This window comes from Anthonomus grandis, chromosome 11 (assembly GCF_022605725.1).
Source record: "Anthonomus grandis grandis chromosome 11, icAntGran1.3, whole genome shotgun sequence".
NCBI classification, from domain to species: domain Eukaryota; kingdom Metazoa; phylum Arthropoda; class Insecta; order Coleoptera; family Curculionidae; genus Anthonomus; species Anthonomus grandis.
Genome location: NC_065556.1, coordinates 22633008 through 22650545, shown reverse-complemented (window position 1 = coordinate 22650545; position 17538 = coordinate 22633008). Strand labels below are relative to the sequence as shown.

General features: G+C 32.8%; 1 protein-coding gene across 5 annotated transcripts; it reads right to left on the bottom strand.

The window, feature by feature from the left end:
- Positions 1-231: 231 nt before the first annotated feature.
- Positions 232-17360, bottom strand: LOC126742217 (ubiquitin thioesterase trabid). 5 transcript variants are annotated; one of them, XM_050448821.1, is made up of 13 exons: positions 17192-17360; positions 14153-14390; positions 13965-14091; positions 13744-13906; positions 13491-13641; positions 13203-13437; positions 12937-13139; positions 9539-9689; positions 9366-9479; positions 9113-9308; positions 6929-7174; positions 445-593; positions 232-360 (listed from the first exon to the last, which is right to left on the bottom strand). In XM_050448821.1, exons 2-13 carry the CDS (start codon positions 14271-14273, stop codon positions 282-284), a joined length of 1935 nt encoding a protein of 644 aa, XP_050304778.1. In that variant the 5' UTR covers positions 14274-14390; positions 17192-17360; the 3' UTR covers positions 232-281. The 5 variants fall into 5 exon arrangements, with proteins under 5 accessions (XP_050304778.1, XP_050304779.1, XP_050304774.1 ...); XM_050448822.1 differs by having other exon boundaries at positions 232-386; positions 13744-13915; positions 17192-17359; XM_050448817.1 differs by having other exon boundaries at positions 13744-13915; positions 17192-17359.
- Positions 17361-17538: the final 178 nt, after the last annotated feature.

Sequence of the window (17538 nt, the reverse complement as noted above, 5' to 3'; positions counted from 1 at the left end):
CTAACGGAAAAATCAATGTGCACTCCATAATGGAACCATTAAAAATATTATTAAATTACTATTAAAGCCAAAAACGATCGATCGTTTGTAACATCTATAATAATTCTATGCATTCTCTCGAAATACAAATAACTCTCTTTGGACGGGGGCGATTATATCGATAACATGGACCATAATATTGGTGCAACTTTCCAACATAATCCCCCCCAAAATATGAATAAAAACACCAAATAATTTTATTGACAATTTTATCTCTAAAGGCAAGAACTCATTTTTAAAGGTCATTCGCAATCCGTTTCTTCTTCGCTCGAATAAGCGAGCGTAGACACCGGCCGTTCAAATGGGGCGCAACTCATTTGGCTATAAAAAAAACGTTAGTTCAGCCTCTAAAAATTTAATTTTAATATATTTTTTTGTTGAATTATTATTGAAAAAAACACTTACATTATTCTCCTGTAATGATTCAGCCATTCCTCGCATATTTGCGCGACCAGCAGTGGCCGTTTGTGAAAATGTTGTTGAGCTACCAAAATTCCATCTTCGGTTTCTGTTACGTCCATCCACTGTCTCAGGATGGTTTCTTCGCGACCCAACTATAGACAAACAAAATATCAAAAATGTAGTAAGAGGTGTTACGGTTAATAATGTCGATTTATTTGTCTGATATTAACATTTATTATCATATAGAAAAAAATATTTAATTAATCAAAGTAGGGGAGACTGGGGTCAATTGAACCATTTAACAGACGAAAAACAATGAAAAACACAAAGTCACGGTCTCACAACATTTACTTAAAGCTACACGTGTTTCGCTCTATTCAGAGCATCATCAGGCCTAAAACAATAATAATTAGTCTTGAAAGAAAAAAAGAGGACATTAAAAAGACTAAAACCTTAAAAAGCCACTAACGTTGGCAAAACAGTAAATAAACATACATTTAAGGTTAGGATGACTATACAGTTATTTAGAACCAAAAAATAAAAAATTGTAAGATATCACACCTATTGGGAATCGAACCCGCAACAACAAGCTTACAAGCCAGAGACTAGGCATTCTAACACAATATTAAACTTATTTCAGTTGGAAGAGATTATGTAAATATAAAATTGATTAAATAAGATTATTAAAAATAAGGTTGGGTTCAAAATTAAATACGTCGTTAACACAGACAAGAACAGGACTCTTCTTGGCTTTAGTAATGTCCATCCTCTCCAGAAGGTCAAGCTTTTTCCCTTTAGGGCATTCATGAAGTATTTCAGCTCCGACCTCTGGAGAAAAGTGATGTGTGGAAGCTAACAGGTGATTCGCAAACGCTGACTTTGTATCACGGACGTCTGTATTTTTAAATTTCTCAAACAACGCTAGATGTTCTTTAACGCGTGTAGAAATTTTTCTTCCAGATTGGCCAATATATACAGCGTCACAATCCCCACATTTCAAAGAGTAAACCCCTGATTTCGAAAAGACATTTGCCTTGTCTATCACGCTCACTAACTGTTTTTTTAAATTATTCGCGGTTTTGAAAGCGATTTTGATATTAGAGGTCTTAAAAAATTTAGCTAAATTTAATGAAATTGAGCCGAAAAAGGATAAAGATCTAAAGGACTTTTTGTCGTCTTTCGCATGAAGAAGGTTGTAAGTCAACCTATATTTATTTAAGAACTTAAAGTATAATTTGTTAATTAAGTAAAGTGGAAATCCATTATTAAAAGCAATATGTTTTATAATATTAAGCTCTTTAGCAAACGCTTCCTTTGACAGGGCGATGTTAAAAAGTCTGTAAAAGAAAGAATTGAAGGAGGCAAATTTGTATGGATAGGGAGAAATAGACGCATATTGAATGACATTATCAGTAGTTGTGGGTTTACGATATATTTCAAATATTAGTTTATTATTGAGTCTTTCTATAAGGAGGTCTAGGAATGGCAGTTTACCATTTTGTTCTTCCTCAATGGTAAAAGAAATCTTTGGGTGCAAAGAATTCACAAAACGAAGAAAATTTGTCAAATCTTCTTTCTGGCCATTCCAGACAATGAAAATATCGTCAACGTACCTCTTATATTCAATGAGAAACTCCCCAAACCTACCCTTAACAATCCTTTCTTCCAGGTTGCTCATAAAAATTTCACTTAACAGTGGGGAAAGGCATGAACCCATAGCCAATCCAGAGACTTGTTTGAAAATTTTATTATTGAATTGAAAGAAATTTTGATTCACAACAAGGCTGAGCAAGTCCAAGAGGTTATCAACTATAACTCGACTAAGGGAAGATTTTAATAATAGAGTTCTTACCAGATCTATACATTCTGGAGAGGATGGAAATTACTAAAGCCAAGAAGAGTCCTGTTCTTGTCTGTGTTAACGACGTATTTAATTTTGAACCCAACCTTATTTTTAATAATCTTATTTAATCAATTTTATATTTACATAATCTCTTCCAACTGAAATAAGTTTAATATTGTGTTAGAATGCCTTGGCTTAACAACAAATGTTTTGAACTTCTCCTCAGTGTTCCGGTAGCCCATAGGTTATAGTCTCTGGCTTGTAAGCTTGTTGTTGCGGGTTCGATTCCCAATAGGTGTGATATTTTACAATTTTTTATTTTTTATTTTTTGGTTCTAAATAACTGTATAGTCATCCTAACCTTAAATGTATGTTTATTTACTGTTTTGCCAACGTTAGTGGCTTTTTAAGGTTTTAGTCTTTTTAATGTCCTCTTTTTTTCTTTCAAGACTAATTATTATTGTTTTAGGCCTGATGATGCTCTAATGAATAGAGTGAATAGAGTGAATAGAGCGAAACACGTGTAGCTTTAAGTAAATGTTGTGAGACCGTGACTTTGTGTTTTTCATTGTTTTTCGTCTGTTGTATACGTCGGTCTCTTTGTGAAAAATGGATGAGATTTTCTTATTTGAACCATTTAATACAAATATTTTTTTCTGGCTAGATAAATACTATAATATGATCAAAAAATAGGTAACATATAGCTGGGAACTTGACATACTTGACCTAGTAGTTAAATTTGACTATAGATAAGCGAAAAAAAATATGCAAATAAAAATAAGTGGTGGAGCATAATGTTTCAAACGACCCCGATCAAGGGTCAATTTAAACACATTATGGGGATAGTTGTAACAAAAGCAATATAGATTAAATAAAAAATACATTTTCTTTTTATTTTCTTTTATTATTCAAAAAAGGCTCAAAATCATATAGAAACTGTAAAAAGGGCCTCATAACAACAACAAAAAAATAACAGAAGCTAATATTCTGCTTATATAAACATTAAACAGAAACGTAGGAACATAAAGTAAAACTTAAGAAAAAGTTTAAAAACAAAAAACAACAACTGGTGGTTCTTATAATTTAGATGTGTAACACTTAACTTTCAATTTTTGGTCAGTCACTTTGGCAATTATGGCAAACATAATATGTGAGCTCTTGTGGTGTGTGCATGCTTCATGCGACCACATTTTGCAGTTAGTACATCGGATCCACTGTTCACGTTGCTTACTTTTATTAAATGGTTCAACACACAACAAACAAAAACATTCACTTTCGTCGTCGGTAGAATTTTCAGATGACTTCTTTCTTGTTCTCACGGGTGCTTTTTTTGGGATTTTCTTTGGACCCTTCTTTTCGGTTTCCAGATACCATTTGACCTTGTTGTTTTCTTATTAGCTTCTCTCTCTATTTCCTCCCTTTTCGGTGTATCGGTGTACACGGTTGACTTCCTCTTTTTCTTTCTTCTTGCGTCAATTTTTCTTGGTGAAGCTTTTCCGAAAGGCCTAACAACTTCTGGTGAAAACGTGTTATTTTGGGTGTTTTCGGAAATTTCACAATTTTTTAGGCCCCGAGAAGTTGATGGCGTTGGGTTTTGAAACTCATCTTCTAAGGTTCGTACAGTCAGATTGTTTCCTGGATTTGAACTAGAATGATCATTTAGAGGTTCGGTTGAAGGCAACTTATTGGTAACAGACGTAGATGAGGTAGGATTATCAAATGTATCTTCCAAAGTAGGATCTGTCAGATTCAGATTGTTGTCTGGATCTAAAGCAGGTAAAACTAAAGGTTCGATTGGAGGCAACCTATCTGTGACAAAAGATGGCGAGAAATCTGTCTCCGTAAAAATATCTCTGTTAAAAGGATATCTCCCTGTAGACTTAAATCCGGCTTGGATATTGTTTTGTGTAAGAGCTAAGGGCAATGATGTTGCGACAATTCCGGGTAAATCATATATAGACATCGGTTTACCAGGGTGACTACGAATCCAACAATCACAAGCAGACTTTATTGCTTTCTTAAGAGGACCGAAAAGTGTTCTATCGACGGGCTGACATTTATGCGAGCAGTGGGGTGGGAAAGAAAGCATTACTATTCCATGAGTTTTACAATAGTCTAGAGCTTCTATACTAATATGGGATGAGTGGTTATCCAGTGTGAGTAGAACCTTATGAGCTTGTGAAGAATTTGTGTGCTTTTGAAAGTGTTTTAAGAACAAGACGAATTCTTTTTCTTGCATCCATCCTGACCCGTTTCCAGCCCTAATACACCCTGATGGACCATCACGAATAAAATGATCCTGAAACCGCAGTCGAGGAAAAATAAATATGGGCGGAATCGAATTGCCTAGTGCGTTTATTGCCACCGTAACTGTTACGAGTGTACCACGTTCTTGTGAGGTAATTGCACCCACTTGTTTCATGCCTCTTTTTGCTACAATTCGATTTGGTTTCTGGACTGTTGTCACACCAGTTTCGTCTACGTTGTAAATATCCTTTGCTTCAAATTTGTCTCGATCCAAAACTTTGGCAAGATTATTAAAAAATACAGAAACATTTGCACAATTGAAGCTGGTTGCTTGTGGTGCTCTTATTGATAAGTCTTTTTTGTCTTGACATAAAACCGGAAAACCAATCTTCTCCTGCCATGCCGTTTTTAATCCAAGTGTCCGGTTTATCTATATCATATCTAATGGTTAATTCTAACGCAAGTCTCCGAATATCTTTGGTTGACAGACCTTGATATATGTCTGCAGCTTTTTTTATGTACTTTACCATTTAGGTTTCTTGAAGTTCATTAAAAACGTTATTTGCAGGTTTATAGCCCATTGTAACAGCTGGTTGACCTTCAGTATTCCTCGCAGCTTCTTTCTTTCGCTTGTATCTCAACAAAGACACATGAGAGATCCCAAATTGGTCGGCAGCTAAGCGTAGAGAACTTCCACTTTTGAGCTCTGCATATGCAGATTCATATATCTCGATTTGAACGATCAGTTTTCAGGACTCTTTTACGGGGCATCTGAAATTAAATAAACTAATTAATTTACTAGACTAATGTCCTAACTAATGAAAGCTGACAAACAAACTAAACACACTATAGACTCAATTACAATTTACTTCATTTTAGAAATGAACGGCGGGGTCAGTTGAAACGTTACAAACGTCCCCGTTACAACTGACCCCAAACGACTTTTTTAAATAAATGACACCATATTTACTACAAACAAAACGAATTTCAAATTTAAAATAAAGCTAAGTTAATGGCCTAACTAATGAAAACCGACAAACTAACCAAATACACATACAGACTCATTTACACATGCATAAGAAATATAGCAAATACTTACTTTGGATACGTGAAAACACAAAATCTCGCACTAGGTACGTATACTTTGTTTAATGGCCCGCGGCGTACTGCCAGAAAATGGTTCTCGATATTATGGTCTATATTACGCGCGCAATTTGTTTCTATCTTGTAGCGGAAGAAAGTTTTGATTACTGTTTCAATTGACCCGTGTTACAATTGACCCCAGTCTCCCCTATTGGCCCTTATTAGAGATAACCTTTTCCCATCTTTCTGCTAAGGAATTAATTCCAGAAGAAGCGTTCGTTTTTAGAAGTCAGCATTCCAAATTTCTACTTATTTGAAAGATTGTTTTTTTTTGTGGCATGTGGCATTTATCCATGCAGCCAGTTACAATTTTTATATTTTATTTGATTTGCCATTATTACGTATCGCATATTTCTAAATACTCTGATAATTGATTTCAAAATATTCTTTATCTTTTATGCAAATTATGCTTTTTTTTTTAATGTTATCTTATTTTTAATATCTAGATATATCTAATTTATAGGACGGTTCTTAGCTACATTATGCTTCCTTAAGACATTTAAGACAGTGAGACACACTTCACGCCGCTGGGGTCTGTCAGGGGACTTAATACAATACAAGGGATATTGACCACGGAAACATAAGAGATTGAGACTTGGAACTAGGATAACTATTCTAATTAAAAATCTAAACTAAATACTAAGTCTTACATTTTTAGGAAAGGTAATTAGATAAGTAAATAGTTTTGCATTTTCTAGTGCCAATAAATGCATGATATTAAATGGACTAGCCACTTTACATTCCACGCGTAAATTAACCATTAACATCTCGATTTCTTGAGTATATTTTTTACATTGATTACACAATTACACAATTACATTGATTACACAAAAAATATGTGATTTAGGTCACCTGTAACATTACAATTTGTGCACAGATCAGTAGGTAATACTCTAATTTTGTTGAGGTGTGCTGGGTAGCAAGCATATACTAATTTCATATGAATTATAATTATTTTAAAACGCCTTGGGACGTTTAGTTCACTATGCCAGTATGCAGAAGGTATTTTTGGAACTAATTTGCAATAACTTGTTGGAGATTCTTTGCACCTATTTTCAAAATAATTGTGCAGCCAAACTACTGCAAGAAAAATTGAATTCGGCTTACTATGTTGACTTATTTCCTTAGGTTAGTTGTTTTGAAATGTAAATTTATATTAAAAGTTGCCATATTAATTGTTATGATTGATAAGTAAATATTTAGAAACAAAGAAAACATTTAAAAAATGTAATCGAAAAACAAGGATGTACTTACTTCGGTTTCTAATAAAAAATGTATAGGTAACGGTTTTCGATCCCTGTCGACCAAAGGTAGTAAAGACGCCCGGAAGCGCTGACGTTCGCCGACGGATTCTATAGAAACTAAAGCTGAAAAGTGTCCTCTCGTGTAACCTAAGGCCAAGGGAGATCGCGAACAAAAACTGTGGTCCCACAGTAGCGGCAGGTAGATCCCCTCGAAACGTGCTGGGCAGAGTGCTTCGCCTCTAAAGCTTTTCACAACCTAAAAATTTTCGAAGATAAATTTGATTTTTGTGCATAACTGTATATAAAATATAACAATTTGGAAATTTTTCAAGGAATCTGGTTCTTCTAATAATCATTTTAGAATTTTACATATTGCTTGCATGGTTTATTAATTGACTGTACTTTAATAATAATAATAATAATAGTATTTATTTGCCAGTACAACTTACTTGGATACAAAATACAAGACTAGTTCTGCCGTCCGATGCATAAAAGTGGTTAACTGACATTTTTATCAACATTGAGTTGTTTACATACATTGATTCGTTATGGAATCCTACATATCACTATTCTTTTCATTTAGAAAAACAAGTATTTTTTGTTAATAATATTGATGCAAAGTGTATTATGCATAAGAGAATCAATACAAAATGAAATCCAGAAGGTTTTTTGACTGTTAAGTAATTACCACCTTTCTACAAAACTCTAAAATTAAAATTATTTATTGTAAAAATAAATTGAGAGGCTTGAGGCAACAAGGTTCGTCAGCCAAAACAGAAAATCGAAATTTCTTTATCATTTAACTGGACTTTAAAGGTCACAAGCCATTTTCAAAGTAATTTAATAAGGACTCAAATTATTTTCTTGTCTCTTGCCTAAAAGTCATTTTAGTTCAAATGAGTATAGCAAACAGAGATTACCATCTAACTGATAGTGACCTTAAAAGACTACCTGAATCTAAAATAACGATAACCAAACAAAATTGTGTCATAAAAAATCTCAAAAATATTTTTTGGTGTCCAATAACCAATTTGTATAAAAACAGTAAAATTTAACTTAGGAAAGTAGTTTTTTATGTTTATATTTGAAAATGTTTAAATACTATTGATATTTAAAAAATGTGCTTAACAATATTTTTATACTTGAGTGATTCTTATTATAATTAAAGAATTTATAAAACTTCTTTTGTACTTTGTAAGAGTTACCGACTATGATTTTTAACAACAGAAAGTGTAATTTTATTTTTACATGAAAAACACATAAAACGCCTTTAAAGTCGGTTTTCTCAAAAGTTACTGAATGTGGCTTATGTACCTTATTGCCCCGAACGCTTCAATTATACCGTTTATTTTTTGAGAGTCAGCTGTTGGTTGAAGCTGTTTTTAATGATATAGTAAGCCTTAAATGAAAATGACAAATATGAAAACTTTACAGTTCCCCAATTGGACTTTTTTTATCCATTGAGAATTCTTTTTGTGAAATAATATGCAATTGCTTGTATTTTGCGTTACTTTTGTGTTTTTTTCTAATTCATGTGCCTTCGCAGGCACTTTCAAAAGTGCTCTAGGGCCTTTATACAAGCTGTTAATTAATTGAGTATCGATAATACAGGATGTGATTCCTTGGGTGATTTTAAATAAAATTATATCAACAAAATATGTCCTAAACCTGTTAGTTTTCGAGCTACGGGGTGTTGAAGTTTTAAGAAAAAATTAGTTTTTTAATCATAAAAAAGATAATATTGCAGATATTTTTATGAAATTTAGGTACACACTTTTTGATTACTAAGGAGCAGATTCTGGCATAATAGATATTGGGTCAACACTATTTTTCACCAATTCTACATTCGACGTTTCGACTAATTTTTTTGTGATACTCTAATAGTGGTTATTTGTTTTCTTATCTAATGGAGCTAAATGATCCAGGCAATAAAAGGGAAAGGAAATGATAATACAGAAAAAGGAGAGAAAAGTTGAATTTTCATAACTACATCCTAATATCAGACTAAAATATCATGATGAACGGTAAAATGTTGCTGGTATCACGTATGAAGTGAAGAAAAACACAATTTCCAGATGATCCACCCAATAATAGAGAAATGAAAAAGGTGATGTAGAAAAAAATTCAAGGAAAATCAATCAATACAATGGAATCTTGTTATTGAGCTATAAAATTCGAGGTTTCAATATCTTACCTTAACCCCATAAACTAATATGGGCCTCCTAAGTATGTGTGCCAAAGCGAATACATGCAGTTGCTCTAAACTAGAGCCGGGTTGAGCAGCCAATGCCACCAAACTGCTCCAGTCGTCCTCCCATTGAGCATCCTCCAAAGAATATTGCAAGAAAGATGCGTGCGACGACTCGTACTCTTTCCAACGCGGATAAAAGCTAAAAACCGATCCACCATTCAACAAAACTGTTGCCTCACAAACTCAATTTACATACACGTATCCCGCGTGCACCAGGGTTTCAGCCAGAGCTCTCCTCAGGGTGTTATCTCTGTCGAATACACCCCAAGTGGCTTGCATTACGCTATCTAACAAGCAATCACCTGCAGATCTGAAATTTGTTTTTTTTTTTTAAAGGTGGTTTTAAAGATAATAGAGGTGATATAGTACCTATTCCAGAGGGCGTATAACCGGCACACCCCTGCACCGATCGCCCAATTTATCACAGCCGCGTCGCCCCCTTCTAACTCTTCTTGTGCGTCCTTGTCTAACAGTTCGGACATCAGTTGCTCTTGGACGGAAACAGGTAAAGTACTCACCTCTTTAAATAAGATAGATATTTTAGAATGTACCAAGATTGGTCATTATAATAAAGTTTTTTTATTACTATTTATTTATTAATTCATTTATTGTCAACTGATTGTAAATGCCTAGCTTGTTTTTACTGTACATAAATGATATGGCAAGTCTAAGGATCAGAGGTAAATGTACTCAATTTGCAGAAGATGCAACAGTGCTGTGATGAAGTTAAATGAATGTAGATAACGTTCCTATATTAGAGAAAAAGGCAACAACATCGCAACGCCGCTCAATAAATGATGTCGTCAAAAAATATTTAACGATAAATATTTGTTATTAATAGATTATGCTTTAAATTATAAACAATATTACCGTTTATGAACTCTTTATGCGTTTTTTTTGACGTACTTGATTAGAGTTGGTGGAGCACTTAAGGTGCCTGATTGCACCTTAAGTCACTTGGTGAACCTAATTAACATGTCATTTCAGAGGGGAATCTTTCCAAGCTGCCTTAAGACTGCAATTATTATTCCACTGCATAAAGGAGGGGATAAAGATTAAGCCTCAAATTATCGCCCAATAGCACTTCTCCCAACTTTATCTAAGATTGTTGAAAGACTGGTTAAAGAAAGGGTTTTGTCATTTTTGCTTAAATATTGAATTCTAACACCGAATCAATTTGGATTTTTGAGAAATAAATGCACCAGTGATGCTATGTTTTCGCTCCTAAATAGTATTTATTCTAGCCTAAACAATCAACACTCCACAGCTACATTTTTCTGCGATTTCTCAAAGGCATTTGATTGTCTTAATCATAATATTTTAATTAACAAACTACAACACTATGGGTTTAGAGGATCTTCTCTCAAATGGTTTAAGTCATATCTTAGTTTCAGAAGTCAACTCGTGAAGGTTGATACGACAACATCTTCATGCCAACCAATTGAATGTGGTGTGCCGCATGGTTCAGTTTTGGGCCCTATTTTGTTTCTCCTATTTATTAATGACATGGCCAATCTGGATATCAGCGGCAAAATTTGTCTGTTCGCTGACGATACCAGCTTTACTTGGAGCACTCCAGATATCACGTCTCTGCATGCAACTATATCTAACGATTTACTTACCATTAAGTCCTGGTGCGATTACAATCTTCTATGCCTTAATATCTCTAAAACCAAGGTTGTATCATATAAAAGTACCATTCAACCTTTTACTCTACAAAATACCAGTTTGGATATTGTTGAATCTGTCAAGTTCTTGGGACTAATTTTAGACAGCTCTCTAAAATAGGAATCTCATATCGACACCTTATCCACAAAGTTAAGCTCAGCATATTTTGCCATAAGATCTATTTCCAAAGAATTAAGCTTTTAAACATCTAAATCAGTTTATTTTGCCCTTTTTGAGTCACTTCTTCGTTACGCCATTCCATTCTGGGGTTCATGCTGTGCCACTCAATTTGAGCGCGTATTCAAGTTGCAAAAGAGAGCGATACGCTATTTATTGGGACTTGACAGTACAGCTCACTGCCAAGAATACTTTAAAAAACAAAGAATATTAACTCTTCCTTCACTGTTTATATTTGAATCTGTTTGCTTAATCCGAAAGCATGTGTCAGAATTTCCAAAGAGGCCTTCTCATAACTATCTACTTAGAAAAGCAGAGCATGATATTTATCTACCAACCCCACTTAAAATTAGTAAAGGTCGAAATTAGTAAAAACTTCTATACACTATAGAGCAAAAAAACTGCACAATCATCTTCCTTTTACGATTAAATCTATGACAACGTTTTCCTGTTTTCGCCATGCCTTAAAAGCTTTACTATTGGAAAAGGCTTTATACAAGTATACAAGTAGAAGACTTTTTTAATCTTTCCTTTTAAATACCACACACACACTGGCCCTATTTACTTTATAGTCTCCATCCCTAGAATTAGTTATAATATTGTGATAATAGCCGTAATTTAACTTCAACTTATTTTGTATACTTCTTTTACCTAATTTACATTTTTGTATTGTTTTATATTCTTTTTAATATTAACTTCTGACTGATATAACAAATATGACCTAAATATGAACATTTAGTTGTATAAGTAATTTGACTATGTACAATAGGTTACCTATTTTGTATAAAATCTAAATGTCTTGTGTTTTTGTTTTTTGTGTTTACTTGTATGTGTTTATTTATTTATTTATATTAGCTTTGTACAAAACAAAACACAAAATTTACACACATTACAAAATTTATAATTTTTTGACAATAAAGCGATTGTATTGTATATAGAGTAAAGGTATTTATCTAATAAAAAGCATTTTTATGGAAATTATAAATTTCTTAATTAATTTTTATTATTCTACGTTTATGATGAGAGTTGTAAATAACACCAATAAGTTAAATTAACATTATTACATGTATTGATATATATCTCAAAATGTCCTCTTTTTACAAAACTTGACAACAGAGAATCGATGAATATGTGTGTAAACAAAACGCTCCCGTTACGCATGTGAACATGTTGAACACCAATGAAGTTGTTGTTTACTAATTCTAACCTTTCAATGTTCTAAGTTTTTACTATATAAACAAAAAATTAATTGCAAAATTCAGCCATTTGTTTCTTGTCAGTAAAGGACTGGTTATTAACATCCTGAACATCTATGTTTACACATTGTTCATTAGTTGTTAGCTGCATATAAAATGCAGGTATAATATCTCCTTAAAATTATTTTAATGAAAATGTATTTATTATAGCTTTATTATAGACAAATTTTTGTGTATTAATTACTTTATATGATTTTTTTTTATAATTTATATAATCACTCTAATTTTTTAAACTGTTATTATTTAAAAATATTTTTTCATTTTATCTCATTTTCTTATGTAAGATAAAGCCTGGGGTAATTCACGGTTTAAGTTAATAAGGCAAAACTTATTAGTAACATTTTGTGTTGCCGCCTCACGGTTATTTGTTTCCAAAATTTGTCTACAGCAGAATCTCTCTTTAGTAGACCTTCAAATTTTCTAGTATATAGTGTTGAAATAGTCCCGGATACTTCCTTGTTTTCCCTGTTTATAAGTTTTGATGAGCAATCATTACAATTCAGAGATAATTTATAAAAGAAAAACAATTTTGTACATTAAAATTATTGCATAACTAGAAAATTTAATTAAATTAGGTTAAATTACTTGAAAAAATAGAACCTTTGAAAACTGATCAAAATAAAACCTTAAGGGATTTAATTAAAATCTACGAAAATAACGTTTTACCTGCTGGCAAAGTAAAAGTAGGAAACTCTGTGACGTAATGACAAGGAAAACTTCCTTTTCGTTGTCTCAGGGTGGTGGCAAAATGTCTCCTTATGTCTGCCGCGAGATCGGGCGCAACGTAACTAGGCACCCTTTTAATACCCGATCCCCCGGATCCTTCTATCTGCGACAATAAAGCGGCCAGCAAGTCCTCCCTTTGGAATCTACGTACCAAATATCGAATTTAGCCTAAATCAAGTCCAGAAATATAGTAAAACAACACTTGCCTAATAGCTAAATGTACCAAGGTAAACCCAACATCGAAAGCCGAATTTCTATTGAGTAAAGCACATTCAGAGGCAGTGAGGGACCTAGCGGGATCACCACCGGAAGCAAGGTAAGCCTCCACTGGAATGGGGTCTCCCTCTATGACCCCCATGCAAGCGTTTAACCAGTTCCAATCGGCGTTACGACGTAATTGTCTTATACAGTGCTCAGAATCGATGTTATTTTGGGAAGGATCTACGAGAATTCAGTTATTTTATGTTAAAATGGTCTGAGTAGCTATTACAAACCTATAATAGCACTTTGATTGATGTCATCCCTTGAGTTTTTTCGTTCCGGTGAGGCTGACATAATGCGACTGCCTGGTGGGGATCTCTGGTTATTTTGAGTTCCACACATTGCACACCTTAAGGATTTTGGCCAATTTTCATAAGTACAGGTCTGTGAAATGAAATATTCATGAGTCCTATAATAATTTGTTCATAACTATTAAAAGGAGAGAGGTTCTTTGTTTTGTTTAGCCAAAAAAAAATACAATTTTACCTGACACATCCATTTACTTTGGGCAGACTTTTTACTATTTTCTAAATTTAATAAACTAGAAGGAGGGCTGGTATTTCTCGCTAAATTCTGATCAGAGCCTGAATTCTGAGATATTCTTAAGGGCATTATGTGCTCGTGGAGGTTGGATGCTGTTGTAAAGGTACTTGAACAACTTAAATTTACAAATTAGCCCCTATAATAATACCAAAAATTAAACTTACCTTATACAAGATGAACAGTTTGTAAAATTACTGCAGTTATCACATTGACAAGTTTTGTCTTTAACATTTTTAACTTCGACGGAAGCAGTGGCTCCTATGGGGGAACATCTGTCATCTCTGCCACCATCTTAATGAATTAAATAAAAAAATATGTTATAAGATCATATATTTTCCTTATTATATAGTACCATTTAATTTGTATATATCCTCGAACGGTTTAGCACCTCTGCACATGGTGCATTTAATCGTAGAAGGGTAGTTCTCATAAGTACAATATTCACATGCCCATTTTTTTATGTTGTCGCTCATGGTTGGTTAGGATAATGCTATCTGCACTCGCACAGAAAATTTATGTCATGAAATTTTCATAGTATTGTATGTAGGGGATTGTTTAAATCAGAGGAAGTTCCTCTAACTTTAACATATCTAAAAACAGTAATATACTTTATTTTCAAAAGTTTTACAATATGTCAATATAGGATATTGTCAGGTATATAAAATTACAAGAAATTAAACTTCTAGATCTAACAGTGTCATATCATAAATTGAATAAAGGCCATAATTACAAATCATTTTTTTACTGCCAATTGAAATTTATTTAAGGTTTTTTGCTAATTTGTTGTAGAGTTTAATAGGCAATACTGGAGGACTATTTGGCACAAGGCTCAATCTATGGGATGGAATATCAATATTGGAATTACTTCTTAAATTATAATGACCACTGATGTTTCAGTTAAGGTCTGGAAGGTGAGAATCAGTCTTAATAAAATTTATGCTATTTAAAATAAAAATTAAAGAGAATGTTGATAAGTTCAGCTAAGTGAACAGAACATTGTGAAAATAACCTTCTTCTGCTGAATTAAAGTTTTATTAGCTCTGGCACTGTTACCCCAAGCCAAAATAGGGTAGTTAAAGCCTGTTGTAGGAGTAGTAATATAATAGTAAAAAATTAATATCCGTCCTACTTTGAAGCTGCTATAATACAAAGCAATAAAAGATGGTTTTAAATGTTGATCACATTTTCATTAGTTTGGAGAGGGGATCTTAGGTTAACTCAATTTATACAGATTTCTCTAAAGCTTTACTCAATAAATAATCTTCCAATTAGCTTTAAAACAGAAGTTTTGGACTTTAATCAATTATGTCACAGAGAGGGTCACATAGATCATGTAACAAATAGGGCAATAAAGGTCCTTGGTTCTATTCAGAGGTCAAGTGTTGACTTGTGTTTACTTTTAAAATACTTCATTGCTCCTTTGTTAGACCAATTTTGGAGTATAAGTCATTAGTTGTTTGGCTGAAAAAATCCTAATAATTTTTGTTTTAATTGCTGCATAATAATAATAATAATAATAATAATAATAATAATAAGCCTTTATTTCCAACAGGCAACTGGCCCAATAACAGGAAACAGTTGCACAACAATGAAAAATATAGTAAAAAAAAATACACACAAACAAACCTAAAAGAATGAAAAGAAAAGAAAAAAACTAAAGTAAAGTCACAAATGCAAAAGTTATCCAAAAAATTAGAACAAATAACTATTAATATGGTATAAAAACCCAATTATAAAAGTTTAACAAGATAATCACATATTCAACAAAATTAAATTAAATTAACTGCAATATACCTACTAACTATAACTTAAACAAGAGTAAAATGATCCACCAAGATATCGACAATCACATGAACTGGAGAGAAATTTATATTGCACATGTGACAGATCCGATTAAATATAGCGCATATTGTATATAGTGACGATTTTAACAGGATGTTAGTATGAGGCCTTGGCAGAAAGAATGGGATGTCTAGCATTAAGCCTAGACACCATGAAACATACACCAGAAAGAAGTACAGGACTATCAATGAATCCATTCAGTAACCCATGCAGGAATTTTACAGAGAAGATCATTTTTCTGAGATGTAATGGATGTAGATTGAAGCATTCCAATAGTTGCCGATGATCAAACCCTCATACCGGATATATGCCATCCTGCCTGAAGACCAAAAACTTCTAGCAAAGCTACACTGAACAGATTCAAGGAGACCACCATGATTCTGATAGAGCGGATTCCATATAATGTAGCCAAACTCCAGTTTAGATTATTTTGCTCTAATCTACTCAAAATAGTATCATTAATAAAGTAATTAAAATTTAAGGGTGTTTTTGATCTAGAGTAACTGATCACACTACATTTAGCCGCATTTAAGCCTAACCTGTTAACAGCGCACCATACCTCCAATGTATTTAGACAGTTCTGAAGAAAAACACAAAATTATAAATATGATAGGGATGAAAATAGCTATTAGTGGGTGATGGATAGTCTAAATTTACATACACTAAAACTGAGATGAATTCTACTAGATTTATGCTTTCTATATAAAGTAATAAATGCTTTTATAAATAACTTTTGTAATTTGTAATAATTTGATCGCACTTAATAGCATGAACGAACTAGCTGATGGAGCAAGTGGAGCAGCTCGGGTAGAACAAATAAATCTGTTTGACTCAAAATTTAGTACTTTAAATCAAAAACTAAAACAAATTTTGTAAATTTTTGCATAAAATTTATGATCTTCTTAGTAGTTTGTGTTAAATGGGGGTAAAGTGCTATGATTTGGTGTTTTGACATAGAGTAATATGGAATGTGACATTTTTGACAAAACCATTTTGATTCTGTTGATAAATAAATAAATAAATAAACTTGACTTGATTTTCCTCAGTGCCACTAAGACTTTCCTGTATATTTTAAAACATAGAAAGTTAAACCTATTTTACATAATTTGCTTGAAAACATAAATAATATTGGTCCTACCTCAATTACAGACAAAATTTCAATATGGATGTAAGTTTGGTCCAAACTGCCCAGGGAATACAATGAACTAGTTTATAACTTTTAAGTTTAATGTCATATTATTGCTAAAACCGTCAAATACAATTAAATACCTTGGTTTTATTATAGTTCCACATACTCTTTGTGATCAGTTTTGATGGTTATCTACAAAACTCCATGCAAAAATACCTTTATGGTCTGACCTATATTTAATGTAAATAAACAAAGTGAACAAATCGAGGCTAATTACCATCTAAAATATGAGAAACTAGTCTTAAAGTGAGTGGCACTGAACACAATTTGATAAAATACAATTTATTTATAACAAGGTCTTAACTAGAGCATGATCAAATCAGTTTGATCAGGTCAAAATGGGAAAATGCCATAGCTTACCTTTAAATCTAAAAAAGAGAATGTGGATGTAACTATAAACTGCGTTTGAAAACAATAAATTTAGAAATCATTTAGTGTTATGATTCGATGCCAATGGTTATAATATTTGTTTCTATTTTTGCATTAAAAAGTGTCAAAAATAGGTTTTTTTTTTGGCATATGAAAAATATAAACAGCTGATTTGTGTCAGGTGTCATTTGAAGGACGTTTGTACTGTGGCGTCATCTATTACCGACAATCCTCGAGTGTCGATGAATGACTTCATTAATTAAATACACTAATTTTAAGTGTAATTAGTTAAAAATAAGTCCATTGGACTTTTACTCAAGTTAATTTAAAATCAATAG